This window comes from Alligator mississippiensis, chromosome 15 (genome assembly GCF_030867095.1).
Source record: "Alligator mississippiensis isolate rAllMis1 chromosome 15, rAllMis1, whole genome shotgun sequence".
Taxonomy (NCBI): Eukaryota; Metazoa; Chordata; order Crocodylia; family Alligatoridae; genus Alligator; species Alligator mississippiensis.
Window position 1 is genome coordinate 17,261,387 of NC_081838.1, and position 18,543 is coordinate 17,279,929.

Below are 18,543 nucleotides of genomic sequence, written 5' to 3' on the forward strand. Positions count from 1 at the left end.
ATAAATTACCTAATAAAAAGTATTTTTATTAGCCCAGTTCCTTGCTACATTTACATGTAATAAATGCATTTATTAAAATAGAATATTAAATTATAAAGAAATGTTCTAATTTTTTTAAATCTTAATTTTTTTTCCTCCTCTCTCTCTGTCTCTCTCCTTCTTTTTCTTTTTTTTAAAAAAAAAATCTGTAACCTCGCCAAAGTAAAAATAACTCATATGCCAAATAAACAAGTTGGATATTTTTGATTTAAGAGGTTCTTTGTGTTAACAGTCGTAGCCTTTGCATGTAAGGAGAAGTATTTTATTTATTTTCTTTAAAAAAAAGAAAGAAAGAAAGAAAAGAGAAAAAAAATAATAGATATCCCTCCAGCTGAAAAATACTTTTTTTTTTTTGCAAGTGGGAGCTAGGACAAGATATTCTTATAGTATCTCCTCATTTAAATATAAATCCAATTTTGGTTCTTTTTTTTTCTTTTCTCTTATGCATTATAATACATACTATTCTCTATATAATTTATGATGATGGGATGACATCACAGTAAGATATTTCATATTCATCCCTTCCCCCTTGTTATATTTAGCATTTCCCGCCCCTCCCCGCCCCGCACAGCCCACTCCCCCACCCAGACACCTCTAAAACAATGGCCAAAGACATAGCATATTGGTACGCGGGAAGTACAGATGCTATTAATTAACCCCTGACGGGATCTCCTCTGGATGGCCTGTCCGGCCTCCCCTCCTCCTCTCTTCGCTCCTCACAGTGGAAGAGGTGATCTGACCCCCAAAGTGCCATATATAAAGCCAACAAGACTTCCCTGCTCCTAGACCGAATTCAAGATGGCTCAGATATGGGCCGGTCTCAGATCCTGGCATCTGCAGGCAACCAGGGTCTTTAGGGGTGCCTGCCACCCTGGCATCTGAGCCCTGTCACCGGTGAGCTCCATCACCTTGCAGGCTTGGCCTGGAGCCCATCGGAGAGGCTCCCCCCTGCTATCTGGCCAAGTGCAGAAGCACGTGCTTAAAGTCAAGCTGGTGCCCAAGTGTTGGACAGGATCAGGAGGCCAGCATCGTGCCCCGCTTGGGGTTATATATGGCCACAGCAAATTGCAACAGGATTCTCATGCCACTGGCCCCATCGTTCCCGGGAGCCCGGATGCTGCCTAAAGTCGGGCACCCCCAGCCCATCCATGCCAAGCCATGCGCAGCCACCTCCCACACCGAGAAGCTTCGTGCACATCCACAGGGCGACTCGTGCAAGGGAAGCGACACGCTGGTGAAAGGGCTTGCACGATCTGGGCTTGGGGGACATGAGGATGGGGCGGGGAGGGAACAACAGTTTGCCAGGCTCTGTTTCAATACAACACTTCCCTCCATCCTGCTTTTAGGGGGAGTGACAGGAGGGCACCCCAAATGGTGCCCCCCCAGAGCCCCAAGCCATGTCCCCTCCCCTACCAGTGGTCAGACGGGGACAGAAGGACTGTCTAGACCAGAGACGATTGCACTGGGGTAGCTAGTGCAAGGTGGGCACCCCTCCCTCCCTCCATGCACATGGATCCCTGTGCGAGTCGCACGAGGGAGCAGCGCACATCTGCACGAAAGGGAACCAGGACGGACCGGTGACGCCGCAGAGGAAAAGAGGGTCTGGGGGAGGGCGGAGTGGGGTGGGTCTTTCTTTAGTTCGCCTTATTGCTGGTGATTTGGACCAACAAGCCATTTTGAGTTGCCTATTAAGGAAGATACAAGTCAGAGCAAATAGTTAAGGTCGTGGGCATTTTTTGTGGTTTTTTTGATTTTTTTTTTAAGCTTTTTGTAGATATTTACATATGTGGAGAAAGAAAAACGAGTGCGGCAAGCCAGGGGGGCTGCTAGAAGGCAGGGACAGAGACCTCCCCACAAAGTCTGGACCCCCCTCCCCTCTACTGGACAGCAAGGGGGGGTCCAGCAGGGAACTGCCTCCCCCTGTCTCCATGAGTGCAGCCCCCCCTCAACCCAGAGGTAGCTCTTGGTGACTTTACCGTGGCCACTTTTCTTTCTTCCAAAGTTGCTACGTCAAAATACAAAGGGGGGTAGGAGGGGGCAGGGAGGGAGCAGTAATAAAAACGGGGGTGGGGGGGGTGGAATACTGCTATTCAGTTTAAACTAGAACTGCTACATCAAGCTTTCTCGTAACATATGTATATATGTATATATATATAGTCATATATATTCATATATATATAGGGTATTGGAACGAAAGGTTTAATTAAAAGCCAGCTTGCAGACCGGGCTGGACGGCTGGCTGCAGGCGCAGACAGACTGCTGGCTGTCCGGACAGACAGCCGGCCGGCCGGTCCAAAGCTCGGACGTTTGTTTGGGTCGTTATCCCTTTTTAAAAAAAAAATAAAAATATATATATATATATGTGTGTGTGTGTGTGTATATATATATATATATTTATCTTAGAAAGGTTTTCCCGACCGTTCTTGGCATGCAGGAGGCTTTTACGTTGCTTTATCCCGGGAAAGGGGAGATGGAAAGGGGAGCGACGCTAGCGCCCCTTCTGTAACCCTCCCTCCCCTCCCTTCCTAGGGTCAGTGCTAGAATATACCCCGACCCACCCCGATTTACCCCATCCGGGTGGTCGTCCCCCACCCCCGCCCCCTCCCCTGCCCCAACCTGGCATCCCAGAAAAACATGGATCAAAAACGCGCTCACGTTACCACGGACAGACTTCACTTTGCCAGCGACTACGAGCCACGCTACTCACAGATCAGCCCCGCGGGACTTGGGCCAGGCGCCATCCCGGCCTGACCCTGTCCGCGGCCAACACAGACATATCTGAACGCCCCTATGGAGGGGTGGTCTCGACCCTACCAGCCTTCCCCCCACCCGCACTCTTGACATCAAGGGGACAATTCTGCACAGAGATGGAAAGTTCAAACCCAACCCTCGAGGAACCAAGAAAAAACAAAGGAAAACGGCTTTTTTCCCCCTCCTTTCTCGTCTTTCCTTCCCCACCCCTCCCAGACGTGAAACCAACCTCGACATCAAGCAATAACTGGACCCGTGTTAGACAGGACACGGGCAGACAGGCCCAGACCTTGAAGCTGTGGATCTCACGGCTGTGCATGGGGAGACGGGCTTGTCCCCCAAGCATATGAACGGGATGGAGCCCGTGGAGGCGGATGTGGGAGCCAGCTCCTGCCCCTACGGGCATCCGCGGCCCTGTTTCTCCATCACCGGTGTGGCGCCCGCCAGGCCTAAAAGGTGACGGCTGTTGTTTGGCAGCAGTGTTTTCACCAGTGGGGTGATGGAGAAGGAGGCTGCCTCCCATCCACTAAAGCTGGGGTTGGCACAACCTTTTCCATCCACATCCACCCAGACAATATACTCCCTCCGCCCACCCCCTCCAATGCTAACCCAGCGCCTTGTGCCTGCTCTCCGGAGAAGGCTCTTGAACAGTGCCGGGATTTCGACTGCGGGCGCCTCCCGAACAGACGGCAGGGCCCAGACCGCCGTCGGGAGGAAGACGGGCTCTTCCTGGAGAACACGTCGTGACGAAACCCACCATCTCCTGGAACTTGAGGGGCAAAAAACACTCATCTCGGGCTACTCCTGCCGTGGCGGTGGAACCGTCTCCGTCCCGAGTCGCAAAGCTTTTTTGGTTGGTGGTTCCAGGCGAGGGTCCGGAGCTGTGAGTAGAAGCTGGTGGGGGAGAGGGAAGGAGGGGACCAAGCGAAGAACAGGTGTGGGAGCGCGTGTGAGTGCACACGCACGCCTGCCGAGGTGCTGGGGAGTGACGTGCCTCGCCCTAGAGGTACTCGGGTGGGTTAATCGAACACGCGTAACTTTGCCGCCGTGCCCCTTTGGCATCCGAGGTTGATCAAACCTGCCTAGGTTAAGATGCTGGCTGATGCCTGCAACCAAAGCCAGCTTTGAAGCCCATCTCCCCAACATCCCAGTGGCTCAAAAAGTATCTGATTGAACAAAACCAGGAGTCTTGACATGATTCAACAAGGCAATTCAGATTCTTTTTTTTTGTGTTTTGTTTTGTTCTGGAAAAAATATAATATATAAAAGCGGCAACCTCTGGAGATCCGGGTTAAGGAAATTGAAGAGGTTTTTGGTCCATAAAGAAATACTTTCTTCTTCTTCTTTTTTTATTATTTTCCCTACTTGGTTTTGGGTAACAAAAGTTTTGGTCCAGTTTAAAAACGACAAGAAAATTATATCTATAAACTCGGTTTCTTTATTATTATTTTTTTTTTTTTGCTGTCTGTCAGGATGTGTGTTGGCTTGCTGAGGGCGCATGGCCGGTATTGCATGATCGTCTTTCTTAGGTTTTGGTGCGAAATATATATATCTCTATATTTTTAAGAACAGAAAAGCACAGCCTCACTTGTGTGTGTGTGTGCGGCTGCAGCTGGCATTGCTTGGAGAGTGAAGTATGGAAACGTGGAAGTCAGCATATTCCCCCCTTGGATGGGAGCACGCAACTGCTTTTGAAATACCCTGTTAGCGACTCCTGATTCGGGTGATGAAGACATCCCTGCTTGGAGAAGGAAAAAAAAGTAACCTAGTTCCAAACTCTGCGTTGGCTCAGAATACGAATATAAACTCACGGCACCCAGTGCGACTCCAATAAGTTCTTCAGTTTCACCGGCGTCATCGTTTTCATTCATTTCTCTATTTTTTTTTTTCTGATTTTCTTCTTTTTTTTTTTTTTTAGGAAAAAAAAACAGAAAATAATAAAAGTTCTTTAGCTGCTGTGTCATTTTTTGTTTAAATCTTTGAGGTAATACAGTTGTGCCCTCACTCTAACAGGTTCCCAGAGGTCGATGGTTTTGCCTTTTCATTCGTTCCCCATCATCCTTTTTTTTTTCCTTTTCTTTCCACTTTGATTCTTCCACTGAGTTTTCATACACTCGTCAGGTTCATATCCCCAGGGGTGGGGAGGGAGCGAGGGAGCCGGGGGCAGCTTCAGACCAAGCTGACATCAAGCATGACCCCCCCACCCCCAGCTCGGTCGATGGAAAAGCCGAGAGTCCCACCTCACTGCCAAAACCAAAAGAAAACAACCCAAATTGGAACAAAACCACGTTTTTCTTTTGTTGGTTTTTTTTTTTTCCATCTGTGCGTTCAGAGTCCTGGTTTCTTGCAGGCCGGGACATCATCTGCCCCTTGGAAATTTCTGGCTTTTCTATTCATTTTCATTTTATTCTTCTTATTCTTAATAATAATCACCTTTTTCTTTATTAATTTTTTTTTGTAAAAATAACCTACATTGCTCGTAAAATAATTTCTTCTTCTTTCTTGTTCCTCTTTAAATTAATTATTTTTTTTTTTACTCTCTCCTTTTGTTCGGTCTTCGGATGTCACTTGTATTACTGGACCACCTTCTTCCTCCTCCTCTTTTATTTAGTTATTTATTTATCTTGGAAGCCCCGCCCACCCCTTTTTTTGCCCCACCCCATGCCCCGTCCTGTCTCTTTAAGAAAATATTCTAATGGCCTGAGTGGCTGCCGCGTGGCAAACGGGGCACTCGGGGTCGGTCCGCTCACAGATCCGCACGGCGCACTCCATGCAGAAGAGGTTGTGGCCGCAGGGCACAAGGGCGGCCGTGACTTCGCTTTCGAAGCACACCATGCACTCCCGGCTGCTGGAGACGGCCGTCCGGGCCACGGTGCTGGTGCCCAGCTTGGAGAAGCCTTGCAAGGGTTCCCCTTGCGACCTCCTGGGCAGGCTGGAGAGGTTGGGCTCCTGGATGGACGAGGATGGGGAGCGGTGGGAGTTGGGGTGGATGGCCCCGGTGCTCCCCGACCGCTGCTGCTTGGAGAAGAGCACGGACACGGGGTTGGTGTTCTCCTGCCCGGCCCACATTGGGGTGCTGGAATCCGGCACCCCGTAATACAGATCTTGCTTGCTCACTCCGTAGTTGGGGAAGAGGTAACCGTAATTGAAGTCGTTTTGGTCGTTGAGCCGCGGCGTCTCGTAGATGGGGTCCACGGAGCAGTCACCGATGCAGCCCAGGCTGTTCTGGCGGAAGGTGGAGAGCGGCTTGCAGCCCGGGGCAGGCGTGTGGACCCGCCATGCCTCCGAGTAGCGGTTCTCCATGCCCGAGTCGGGGCTGCTGGACAGGAAGTCGTTCTCGTTGTTGTACTCCAGAATCTTGCCTGTCCTCACGGCGATGTGGGTCTCGATCTCCTCCCGGGCCCGCTCCACGTTGCCCGGCGCCCCCGTGATCTCGAACACGGGGTCCCGGTCCCGGCTGGGTGTGATGATGTAGGTGTTGGTTTGCTGCTGGATTCGCTTGATGGTGGCACCTTTGGGGCCGACCACTAGGCCCACCACACGGTACGGCACGCGCACCCGGATGGTGACCTGGCCCGGCAGGGTCGGGGCACTGCCGAAGGTGGTGCCGGCCTTGTTGCGAGATGCCCGGATCATGGAGAAGTGCTCAGCGGCCGAGATGATCTCCCGCCTGGCCATGGCAACGTCCTCCCGCCGCCCCGTCACCATGAAGACCGGCTCCTCGCCGCGCACTGGGGTCTTGATGTACGTGTTGGTCTTGGCCCTTAGCGCCTTGATCTTGCAGCCTTCGGGGAGAGGCAGAGGAAGGAAACAAAGGGGAGATGTTAGAGCACAGGCCTTCCTCCCTTCCCCTCCCACAGGGAGCAGTTCCCCTCAACCCCTACCCTAGGGCCCAGGCTTGCCCAAAAGCTAACTCCCATCAAGGTCCAAGCAAGGCTCCAACCCTGCCAGGGGCTGAGTACCCCTGTCCTGCACCCTAACCCTGCCAAAGGCTAGTTCATGTCTCTTCTGGAGGGATTATTCCCCTATTCAGGAGGGGAGAAAAATGGGAAGCTGTCCACTGCACCGGCTGGCCATTACTGTGGTGATGATGAGGGGCAGCAGTGTCAGGTCCCTGGGGTGGGGTGAGCTGAGCTGAGCAGGTCTTAGCCCAGTTCCCAGCGTGGAGACCAGAGGAGCTGAGAACTGAGGTGGTGAAGGAAAGGTGCATTTCCAGCCTACAGCCCATCAGCCCTGTCTTCATACCATCACTAAGGAAGGAGTAACCCAGGTCTGCAGTTTAGGCCACAAGCGTCCCTGGTCAAGCAGATCCCAAGCTGCTTCCCCCCAACCAGAAGCCCCTTTCTTCCCCCAGCTGCCCCCCAGGTAGCCAGCAGCTGCACCCCCATCCCAGCCCTAGGAGCAGCAGCTGCATTGAAGCCCCCTGCCCAGCTTTGCAGTGGAATCAATGGAGCAGCAAATCCCCTCACCCCTATCCCCCCCCAGCGGCGAAGATGCGCGCACAGTGGGGCTGGTGACATGCGAGCCCAGTCCCAGCTGCCTGGGTCTCGGGGAAGGACTATGTCCAATCTACAGCATCTGCTCCCAGGGATGGGATTTTGCCCTTGATGCTGAATTTTGTGCCAAGCGGCTTGTCCGGGCAGCTGCTGGTACAGCAGGGGCCTGGCTCGTCCCAGCCCATAGCCAGCGTGCCTTGAAAGAGAGCCAGAGAGACCCCAGCTTGGACTCCAGCGCCTGGGTCCCCCCACTGCCATGTGCCACGGACATGAACCAAGAGCTTTGGGTCAATGACTGAGGATAGATGTCCTGGTCCCAATCAGCCTGGGTAGCACTGGATGTTGAATCCTCAAGGGAAAAGGCTCCTTGGACCCATTCACTCCCTCTTCAGCTCTGCAGACCGGGGTGGGGAGGGGGGTCTGCAGAGACGCTTAGCTGCCCTGCCACCTTTCCCCAGCCCTCCAAAGCTGGACCCTGACATGAACCCCCCAAGGAGAGCTGATGGGGGGGAAGAAAGGATGCTGTTGAGAGGCAGAGGCTGGGGTGGTAGGTGGGCACCCAGGGTCTGAGTCTTGCTTCTGCCTCAGACTAGCTCTGGACAAGCTGCTCTGGCTGAATCTTTCCAAAGCGCCCGAGTGATTTAGGAGCTGGACCCCTCATTCAGAATGGGCCAGAGGGGTTTGGAGAAGGGGACCTGGGGACAGGTGTTGCAGTGTAGGTGGACAGGTTCACAGTGCTTGCCGGGCCTCTTGGCAGCAGTTCCAAAAGTGCAGTGCGTCAGTGCCTAAGTCACTTTGGCTTTTTGGAAACCAATCATCTGCCCAGGGCTCCCCTGAGAGGCCCTGAGGTGCATTCAGAAAAGCCTTTCCCACCACGCTGAGGGGTCCCAGCTATACCTCACCCCAGCCCCTAATGACCCAGCTGCTGACCCTGGCCACCAACCCAGCTGGGGTGCCTCAGGCCGGCTGCCTGCTGATCGGGGGGGGGGAGCCCTATTTAAAGCCCACCTGGGGACAACGCTCCTTCCAGCGGCCTGGCGGGAGGGGGGAAGCTCGCCGGCTCCTGCAGCTGCTGCATCTGGTGTCCTGAGCTGATTTGCTGCAGTCTGCTACATCCCTGCTCAGCTCCAAGGAAGTGGGTGCATGCAGTACAGGAACCACGGGCCTGGGGGACTGTCGGAGCCTGGGGAGCTCTGCAGTTGCAGATGCCTCTCGTGCCTGTGTCGTGTACCAGGAGGGAGGCTTTGGAGGTTGAGAATGAATCTCGAGCTTGCAATGTTCTGGAGGGGTGGGGGTTGTTTCATGCCCCTTTGTGCTGGCGCGAATGGCTCCATGGGGGTGCAGGATCCAGCCTGGCTCGTGTCCCGGGTGGGCAGGGTCTGGCTCTTGAAGCAGTTAGTAGTGCCTAAGCTTGGGGCCTGTGCTTTTTTTCCCCCCACCATCCCTTTGGGCAGAGGGTTGGACCCAGTGATCTCACAAGGTCCCTTCCAGCCCTAATGCCTATGAATCCCCCTGTCACCCCCTTCCCTAGGGAAGAAGCCATTTCCTCACCTTGCCCCTCCCAGGGCTTTGCTCCCCTGTCTGCCCCACACAAAGAGCTCTTGGGCATTAGGCAGGTCCTGCCAAATCCCAGGCTCTCTCTGGCTGGGAGCTGGTCCCAGCTCCATGCAGACCCTCCGTGGCGCTGGTCTCTTGGGGCGCATCCTGGCGCATCCACAAGTGTGCCGCTCCTGGGACCAAGCCCTGATCCCTTGGCACCCAGAGCCCTTGGGCTAGATCAACCGCTCCAGGCACCTGCAGCTAGGCTGCTCCGATCCCTTAGCTGGTAAGGGAACCCCCAGTTCATGCTTGCAAGGCAAAGACCCCCTTTGGACCACTGGTTTCTTCCCAATGCAATGGATGTGACCTCAGTGTTGCATGCGACTCGAAAGGCTGAGCTTCACAACTACAACACTGGGCTTGGATTTGGGAAGCCCGAATCTAGCCCCTGCCTCTGCTGCAGCTGCTCTGGGCCTGGGGTCTTCTCTGCGGAAGATGGGCCATACCTCCTCGCCGGGGGCAGGAGCTTTCCCCAGTTCTGCCTTTTGTGCAGAGCCGACCACAACAATGCCGCACCATGCCAGCACTGCCCTCCCCCCTCCCGTCTGTGCCGCGAGGTGGGTTTCATGGGGCCTGGGATGCTCGCTCCAACCCGAGGAATGATAGAGGCGATTCCTGGAAAATCTAGGCCAGCTGGAAACCCCGCTGAGCCAAGCCAGCCTGCCACCGCCCCCCGCCGAGCCGTGCCCCACAGCGGATGGGCTGCGCTTTGTCCAGCCGGGTTTTAAAATGGCTAATGCAAGCCAGGGAGGCCAGACAAGCATAACCCATGGGGGCTGATGGGGTGCAAGGTGCTGTACAAATCCCCAACCTCAGGGAAAAGCCCCTCCCTCACACTTCTCATCAGCGCTGAGATGCCTCCATTTTCTCCACCACCACCCCCCGGGGGTGATGGGCTCAGTGGCTGGTTGGAGAGCAAGGAAAGCTGCTTCGGGCATGAGCTTTCTGTGCTGGCGGGGGGTGGGAAAACCAGAGGAACGTCGGCCTCTAACGTTCTGTCATTCGGGTGAAATGGAGTTGGGTGCCTGGAACGCCGGGCCTGTGCGCAGGTCCGTGTTTGCTAGGGGTGGGCGGGCGCCACGTGTGTGCACGTGGGTGTGGATAAGGTCTGGGTCCAGCCGGCTAGGAAACCATCCAGGAGGCAAAGGCAAGGGTCAGAGACAAAGGAAAGGGACAGGTGGCAGGAAGCTGAGGCTCGGAGGCCCCTGTCCCTCCAGGCTGGGTGGAAGGGGATTCTCATACATGCAGAGGGGAGGATAACGGGACCGGCAGAAGGGACCACGCGAGGGGGAGGGCTGTACTGGGGACAAAAGGAGGAAGGCGGTGTGGCCTGCAGACAGGGGAGCTGGCTTTGCCCAGACGGGAAGATGCGGGAACCTCTGCAAGACTCAAGAAAGGGACCCCTGCCCCCACCAGCTATTAACCCAGCAGCTTCCCCCTCCCTCCCCCATTCAGTGGCCCGTGGCCTCGGGGGCTGCAAACCAACCGTCCTAGCTCCCTGGATAACAACAGTCCAGATTCACAGCTGATGCGAGTGGGTACAACCCCAGCTGAGTCTTTCAAGGAAGCCCTGATCTACACCAGCTCCAGAACCTGCTGTGGCTGTTCGGACCAACAAAGGGGCCCCAATTCTGATCTTGCCCAATTTTGGGGGGGCAGCTTAAAGCAGGGTCAGGATGCAGCCCTGTGCATCCTAGCAGGGCTGGGATTTCTCTACCTCCCTTCCGTGTGTGTGTGTGTTTTTGGAGGCTTTTTCTTCTCTCTAACGAGCTGCTTTTTCTTAGCATGCTGTTGCACCAACAACAGTAGTGGGACCTGGGGTACGTTTTGAGAGCCTGGGAGAGGAAGGAATGGGGGAAGTGGAAGAAGGGAAATAAATGGGGAGAGGAAAGGAAAGAGGAAAAAAAGCAGTGACGACCAGCTCGAAAGCATCTCTTAGGTGCCTGGAGTCACTGCAGAGCCCTGTCCCTCCAGACACAGGACAGCAAGGGGGGCCACAGCTGGAAAGCAGAGGGGGTGACCCAGGCACGCCTGGGAGCTACTGACCCAAGGGATTATTGGAGGGCTAATGGATGGTGTTAATGGGCCAGGAAGTGGAGCAGGGGCCTTGCAGGAAGGATCTTAAGGTGATTGCAAGCTAATTGATCCCTGCCAGGCCCTGTGAGCAAGGTGTTTGTATTGTTCTTGTGGCTCTTGCAAACTCACAGAGGTAAGGTTACCACCACGAGGCTCTTCACCCACCCATCTCCAAGCACTCAGGCAGGAGGCTGAGATCCAATTAACTTGAGCTAACAGGGTTGCAAAGTCCCTTAGTAAAGCCACGAACACTTGCACACAGGACTAAACCTCCGTTACCCAGCAGTTAGTCTCAGGGAGGAGTCTGGTGTAGACATGCCCCCCTGCCACGGGGCTGGGCGGCTGAGAAAAGCCAGGTGTGGCTGCTAGGAGCCCAATCCTCTCCCTTTTTTACCCCTTATATATACCTGATCCAAACACCCACTGCAGCCAATGAATTGGGCTGCATCGGCACCTACCACAGCCCCTTAGGCCAGTGCGATGTAGGGATGCAATGACATGGAACAATCCCTTGCTGGCACTGGTGCCCACAGGGGCTCCAATCCTGTTCACACTGAAAGTCCCCTGGCCTGCAAGCAGACTTCAGATACTGGTGAACCCGCTGCAATGTGCACTGGTGTCGCAGGGCAGCAGTAGACCAGTCCTAATCACAAAGTAAGTCCACTGGGAGCAGAATCTGGCCCTTCTGGGTCCCTACTGGATACAGACACGTCCAGTTCCACCAGAGACCTTTAGGTGCAAAGTGGCATGACTCGGAGAACCGGAGAAAAGCAAGGCTGGAAGGGACCCTTCAGAGGTCACTGAGCCCAGCCCCCTGCCAGAGGCAGGATCACCCCTGTTCCAGCTGGGGCTCTTGTCCCCTGGCTCCAAACCCCGCGCCTCAAATCATCCCCTGGTCTTTTTAAAGCATCCAAACAGCCTCTGCAGACAAAAGGCTTCAGAGCCTGGTTCTCATTCACCATCAAACAACGATCCACCGCTCCAGCGTGCGAGCGTACCCCTGCATTAGGGCGCCTCAGCTCTCTGCCGTGATCCAGACCTCGCCCATCGCCCTCCTCCGCACCAGAGGCCCGTAAAATAACCCACCGTGAGGCCTGCGTGAAGGGCGTGACGGTGGCAAGTGCTTTCCGCCATACCCCGGGCGCAGCGCGGAGCAAACAAACGGTGCGGGGGGCCGAGCTCGCGTCAAATCGCTAGTGGTGGCGGCAGTGGCGCCGTGTTTTTTAAACGCACGTGCGCCCAAAAAAACCCAGCGCAAGGCAACGGCTGCACACCTCTGCAGAGGGGCCTCGTGCCAGTGATGCAACCTGCAGCTGTACAGACGCACACAGCCGCCGACTGAATGCCTTTTGCTCTTAAGCCCAGTTGGGGTAAAAGCCCCCCCCCTGAAAAAACCCCTGCCAAGTCCTCCTACCCCTTTATTTTTGTCCCCCACCAAAGGTTTTCTCTAAGCCACAGCCCCGCAGACAATAGACCCCTTGTTACATTGCTGGGAACTTGCATGAAGACACCGGTGCCGCTCCGGCATCGGGCCGACGCGCTCTGGTGCTGGGTGGGCGTGCCGTGGCCTCTCTGCGGCGTGAGCCTGGGCTTGACTTTGTCATGGAGTGATTTTTTATTAATATTATTATTATTATTTTCATCTTTGAAGACCTTGCTAGGAGCTGGGCTGGGAGAAGTGGAGGGGGCTGGGGGGATGGATGGCTAGACAAAGACAGGAAGGGGGGAGGGGGAGCTCGAGGGCCAAAGACCAGCGCCACGCTGCTCTCCCACTGCCCTAGATTCTCGCCAGCCGCCGCAGCCGGGTTCGTGTGGTCGGCCGGTGCATCCAGCCACGGGCCAGCCGCAGCAGAGCATGTGTCCTCCCCTTTGTCTCCACGAGATCCCGCTCTCCCTCCCTCTCAGGTGCAGGAGGGCAGAGGAGTCCAGGCTGGATTCCCTGCTCGGTGGGGCAATTGTTGACCCCCTGGCAGCTATGGAAAGGCCCTTGCGGGGCTAAATTGGAGGCTGACCGGGAGCTGCGGCTTTCAATCTGCCTCCACATGGTGTGCGTGGAGGAGGGGAGGGATAAAGCACTCCAGCTTCCTCCATGGAAAGCTCCCTGAGATTTCTTTGTGAGTGCAAGCGTGCCCTGCACAAAGGGCTCTGTCGCCTGGGCTGCCAAGGGACGTGGCCTCTCGGGCAGCCGGATGGACAGTGATGGCCAGACTATGTCAGGGATGCTCTCATGGGGGCGGCGCTGGATGGGTACTGCCACGGCTAATTGCACCCGTCCGCATGCCCAATGGTGGCAACCCCAGCATAGCCCCTGCTGCTAATACAAGGGGTGCCAACCTGTGCCCCTTGGCCTGTGCAATTGGGAATTGTGCCCATTGCTCGTGCTGATCTCATGTGTCTCCATCCGGCTGAGGAGCCTTCCCCTTGAATCCTGATTGCCCCACGAAGTCCCTTGCCAGCTGCCTGGGCTCCCTGGCTGGCATTGTGCCCCCTTGAATTCTTGCCACCCCATCCCCCTCCCCTGTGCCGGCCCCTGCTAGGATGTTTTGCGTTTTAACTTTGCGAGCACGTGCAGCTCTGGGAAGCCGTCGGTAGGGGAGATGCCTGGACAAAGGGAGACGGAAAAGGTGGGACGTGAGGTAACTTGGAGCACCTGAGAACAGCCCAGGGGGCCCCAGAACAAGGTGGGGATCCCCTCCGTGCCCCCAGGCCCAGCACAGCTGCGTTACGCATGCTCTTTGTGCACTGAGCAAGAGAGTGGCTGCCCCTAGGAGACAGGCAGGGGGGTCCCCTGGTTGTCTGCAGGCTCCCGGGAGAAGATGCCTGCCTGACGCACCCCTCAAACTCCATGCAACCCGCCCGCGCAGCCCGCGGGCATGGCTACTTCCTGCAGCCTCTCTGGCGCGGACACGCCCCCTCTCCCCCGCGATCAAACCCCTTCGTCTGGCGTGATCGCCGCCATCCCGGGACCGAGAGACGGGGGCGCCCATCACCCCAGAGGCGTAAAGGCATGGTGGGGGGGAGGTCTCAAAATCGACATAAAGGGGCTGCAGCACGGACGAGGCTGAGGCCCCTTCCACGTGTCCGTGTGCATGAGCTCAGCTTGCAGGAGGGGATAAGTCAGCCGGGTTGTAACGCATCTAGAAACGCGGCGGCTCATTTGGGGGGAAAAACGGCCAGATTAACTAGAAGAAAGAGCTGGTGCGGGGGGGCACCAATGTATCCATGGATCTGTCTGTAATGCAGGGATCCCCTGGATCCTGACACACCCCCTTGCAGCTCCTGGGCCCCCCCAGTGCATCCCGAGCTTGCACTGGTTTCCTCCTCTGCTGCCTTTCAACCAGGCGTCTCGGCTACATCCTCTTCCAGCCATGCAGGGTCTGGGGAGAGCTTTCCAAACAACACAACACCCTCCCGCCTGGGCCGGAGGCTCTTAACGGTGCTCAGCACCCAGCACCCCCCGTGGTTCTTGCAGCACAGGGGGGTGCAGTGATTTTAACAGCCCAGCCCTTGTTCCCCAACCGTGCAAACAAAAGCAGCCCCCAAAAGACACCACTCAAGGCCTCGTTGTAGTAAACACTGGCCAGATCCACAGCTGGGGTAAATGACAGGGACAGCGGTGGAATAAAGCGCGTGTCCACCCGAGGAGGAGAATCCAGCCCAGCCCGTTGTCTTGGCTGAGCAGCACTGATGCATCTCAGCTGGGGGGGATCTGGTCCATGGATACATCTGGTGGGGTGGAGAAACAACCCCGGGGGTCCCCGGCCCTCTCCATTCCCACCAGCCACCCTGCGTGTCCAGAGCACACCCCTTGCCTTTGGAGCTGGGGTCAGGGCTTTCCCCAGGGAGAAGGGAACCGCACAGGCCTCTCCCTAGCTCTGGAAAAAGGTTCCCTTGGGCTCAGCCCCGTTTCTTAACTCCATTAAACAAAGGGGGCCTGATCCGGCACCGGCCGGCCCTGCAAAGTTGGTGCAACACGCGCCTCTGCTCGCATGCTTGCTTCACACAGGTGCAAAGCCCTGTGAGTGGTGCAGGGCATCTCTTTCCCCCAGCCCAGATGTGGGGCCTGCTGGGCCGGACCCCAGCTGGGGCCCGGGGTTCGCAGCGAGGGGTTCCCCACCCGAGGCAGCTGGCGAGAGGCCTGCGCTGAAGCCAAGCCATCTCCAGCCCTATTGTTCCGATAACCCGTTCCAGCTTAACGATGCACGACAATTAGCCATTTCTACCCCACTGCAGACTTGCTCCTTCCCTTCTTCTCCTCCGGGAGCATCCACCTGAAGCCAGAACCCCCCCGACCCACTCCTTTCTTTCCCCCACCCCCAGATGAACGCTGCAAAACTCCCTACCTCGGCCATTTCAATGCGCTACCCGAGGAGGCATCCAGAGAGCCGCAGACTGCCCTAGCCATGCTTCCAAGTTAGTCCCCCCCCACCCCTTTTACCAAGGCAAAACTTCTCTTGCCAGCCTTATTGTTTTTTAACCCTGCACTGACTTAGCTTTGGGGCCTGAACCCCATTCTTTTCCCCACACTTAGAAGACTGCAGGGGGGGGCTGGGCGGGTGGGTGACTTCAGTGTGGGTGTGGTGCGTATCTATACAGCTATATAGAGATGTATAGATAGATATATCTATATAGACATCTCTCATTGCCCCCCTATTTTAAATCCCACCCCCATTCTACCTCGCACCGAATGCAGCCTGTACCGGAGAACAAAAGCATCACTGTCACCGAGATTGTGGTCAGCGATGATGTTGGTGGGCAGGGGGGCGTGGGGAGAGGAGAAAAGCAATGGAAGTCAAGAGCAGGGCAAGAGCAAAGATGGTTCAATCCCAAACCCTGCCAGGGATCCCCCCCCTAAGTCACATGATCCCCAAAACAGTTCAACTTTCATTAATCTGTTATTTGAATCCTTCCTAGGCCTTCAGGCACTCACCTCCCCCATTACCGCCACTGCTCAACCACACCCCCTTCCACTTCCAGCCCTCAGCCCAACAAAGGGGATTTTTTTCCCCCCTTCTCCCTCCTGTTCCACCTTCTCTTTCCTCTCCCCAAGCCCACGGTGGGGAAGTTGGGGTCACTCCACCCCCATCCTGTCTTCAGGCCCATTGCAGAAATCAATAAAAGGGGCTCTGGATCCCCCGAGCTATAAGGGGCCAGGAGAGCGCACGCACATTCCTATGGACCCCGGACCCCCGCCACACACCCGCTCTGGGCCCTCTCCCCATCTTGCCCAAGGGTGGGTGACCCCCAGGCTACCCCACCTGGGGGGTGCTGGGGATGGATTGCCCCTGCCCCCCCTTCCCTTCCCCGACACAGGCACAAACACTTTGTTTCTGGGCAGGGAAGCAGTGGGAGATGGAGAAGGGGGGTGGGGATGAAGGCATCAAGAGAGGGGGTCCACTTCCCTCCCCTGCAGTGGCCATTATTCATCCCAGAGCCAGAGAGCGGGGCCACTTGGAGCGGACAGGAGGCAACTTTCCCAGACACAATGCAAGAAAGAAGTCACCAGCCTGGGGAGGCTTGGAAGGGGTGGGAGGGGGGCCTGGTCCCTGAAGCCTGGAGGGTGCAAGGGGACTGGCCAGGCTACCCTAGCCTGAAGTTTGCCTGCTTCCAGGCACCCCCAGCCCCCCTTTCCATCACAACAAAAGAGAGGGATGGGATGAGAGGGTGGGAAGGGAGGGAAGGGGAGGGGGGCGGCAGCTGAGTTGTGGGGGGTGGGAGGGATAGGGGGGGTCTGCCTGCCTGAGTGGGTGTGGAAAGGGGGGAACTGACTGGGGCTGGGGGGCTGGGAGAGGAGGAGGGATGAGTGGGTGTGGGGGGCTGGTAAAGGGGGGCACTGAGTGGGTGTGGGGGGTTCAGTGGGTGCAGGGGCTGGAAAGGGGGGCACTGACCGGGTCTGAGGGGGAGTGGGTGTGCAGGCTGGGAAGGGGGATGAGTGGGTGTGGGGGGTTGAGTGGGGCTGGGAAAAGGGGGGCACTGAGTGGGTCTAGGGAGTATGAGTGGGTGTGAGGGCTGGGACGGGGGCTTGAGTGGTTGTGGGGGGGAGTGGGTGTGCGGGCTGGGGGGGTGAGTGGGTGTGCAGGCTGGGGGGATGAGTGGGTGTGGGGGGGAGTGGGTGTGCAGGCTGGGGGGGTGAGTGGGTGTGCAGGCTGGGGGGATGAGTGGGTGTGGGGGGGAGTGGGTGTGCGGGCTGAGGAGGGGATGAGCGGGTGCGGGGTGGTGAGTGGGTGCGCGGGCTGGGAGGAGGAGGAGGAGGAGGAGGACGAGGAGCTCGGGGCGACGCAGACAATAGCCGGGTCCCGTCCCGTCCCGTCCCGTGCGGTGCGGTGCGGTGCGGTGCAGCCCCGTCCCGTCCCGTGCGGCGCGGCGCGGCTCGGCGCGGCGCGGCGCGTCCCTCCCCCCTGGCTCACTCACCCTGGCGGCCCACGATCTCGGCCACGTGCTCGGAGCTGGGCACGGGCACGCACTCGGTGGTGTTGGAGCTGCTCTTGAGCCGCAGCTCGGCCTCCTTGTAGAGCGCGCACAACTTGGCGTCGGCCGGGCCGGGGGCGCTGGGGGCGGCGGCGGCGGCGCTGGGGGGGGCGGCCGGGGCTCCGCCGGCCCCTCCGCCGCCCTTGGGCGCGCCGAGGCCCGGCAGCGGCGGGGGCGGCGGCGGCGCCGGGGCGGGCGGCGGGGGGCCGGGGGTGGAGGCGGGCGTGGGCGCGGGCGCCGGCGGCTGCGGCTCGACGGGCGTGTGGCTGGCGCTGCTGTCGTCCCCCGCCGCCCCGGCGGGCGCGCCCGGCTCGCCGAGCCCGAGCAGGCAGAGCTGGTCCAGGGCGAGCTGCAGCGCGCGGTCGTCCTCCAGCAGCGTGCGCTCCTTGCTGCTCGCCGCGAAGCAGCCCAGCTCACTGAAGCCCCCGTTCCTTTCCATTATCCCCGATACTACCAGGCTAGGCATGGCTAACAAAGGCTGCGAGGGGGGCTGGTTGGGGAGGGGGGGGGGAGAGGAGGGGAGGGCTGGGGGGGAACAAAGAGCTCGGGAGGGAGGGAGAGGGAAAAAAAAAAGACAGAGGGAAAGAAAGAGACAGAGGGAGAGAGAGAAGCGGCGACCCTCCGCCCACCTCCCCTCCGCCTGGCCAAGCCCCTTTCTCCCTGCCTCTCCCTGTAACCTGAGCTCCGCGCCGAGGTGGATCCCGGCCGCCCCCCCGCCCCGCAGCGCACAAAAGAGCCGGCGGCGGGCGCGGGAGGCAGGGGCAGGGGCAGGGAGGCTGGGGAGAGCCGGAGGGGAGGCAGCGAGAAAGAGAGGGGGAAACTCTTTTGTTTTAAATTCCCTGGCTGCAGCATGAAGCTGACACTCCGGAGGGGACCGGAGGCTGCTGGGGGATGTAGTTTCCCGGCCCGGCGCACACACCCCCTTGGCTGGCGCTCGAGGAGCGGGGAGGGAGGGGAAGGAAGAGCAGGGGAGGAAGGAAAAAGAAGAAAGAAAGAAAGAAAGGGGGAGGAAGGAAGGAAGGGGAAAGGATGAATGAATGAAAAACAGAAAGAAGAAAAAGAAGACAGAAAGAAAGGAAGGAGAAAAGAGGGAAAGAAGAGGAAGGGCAAAGGA

General features: G+C 57.4%; 1 protein-coding gene across 1 annotated transcript; it reads right to left on the bottom strand.

Annotated features, from left to right (window-relative positions):
* Positions 1-1,804: 1,804 nt before the first annotated feature.
* On the bottom strand, positions 1,805-18,394 carry MEX3A (mex-3 RNA binding family member A). The gene is made up of 2 exons (XM_019484835.2): positions 17,373-18,394; positions 1,805-6,575 (listed from the first exon to the last, which is right to left on the bottom strand). The coding sequence occupies exons 1-2, from the start codon at positions 17,893-17,895 to the stop codon at positions 5,470-5,472; spliced, it is 1,629 nt and encodes a 542-aa protein (XP_019340380.2). The 5' UTR covers positions 17,896-18,394; the 3' UTR covers positions 1,805-5,469.
* Between the last annotated feature and the right edge of the window lie 149 nt (positions 18,395-18,543).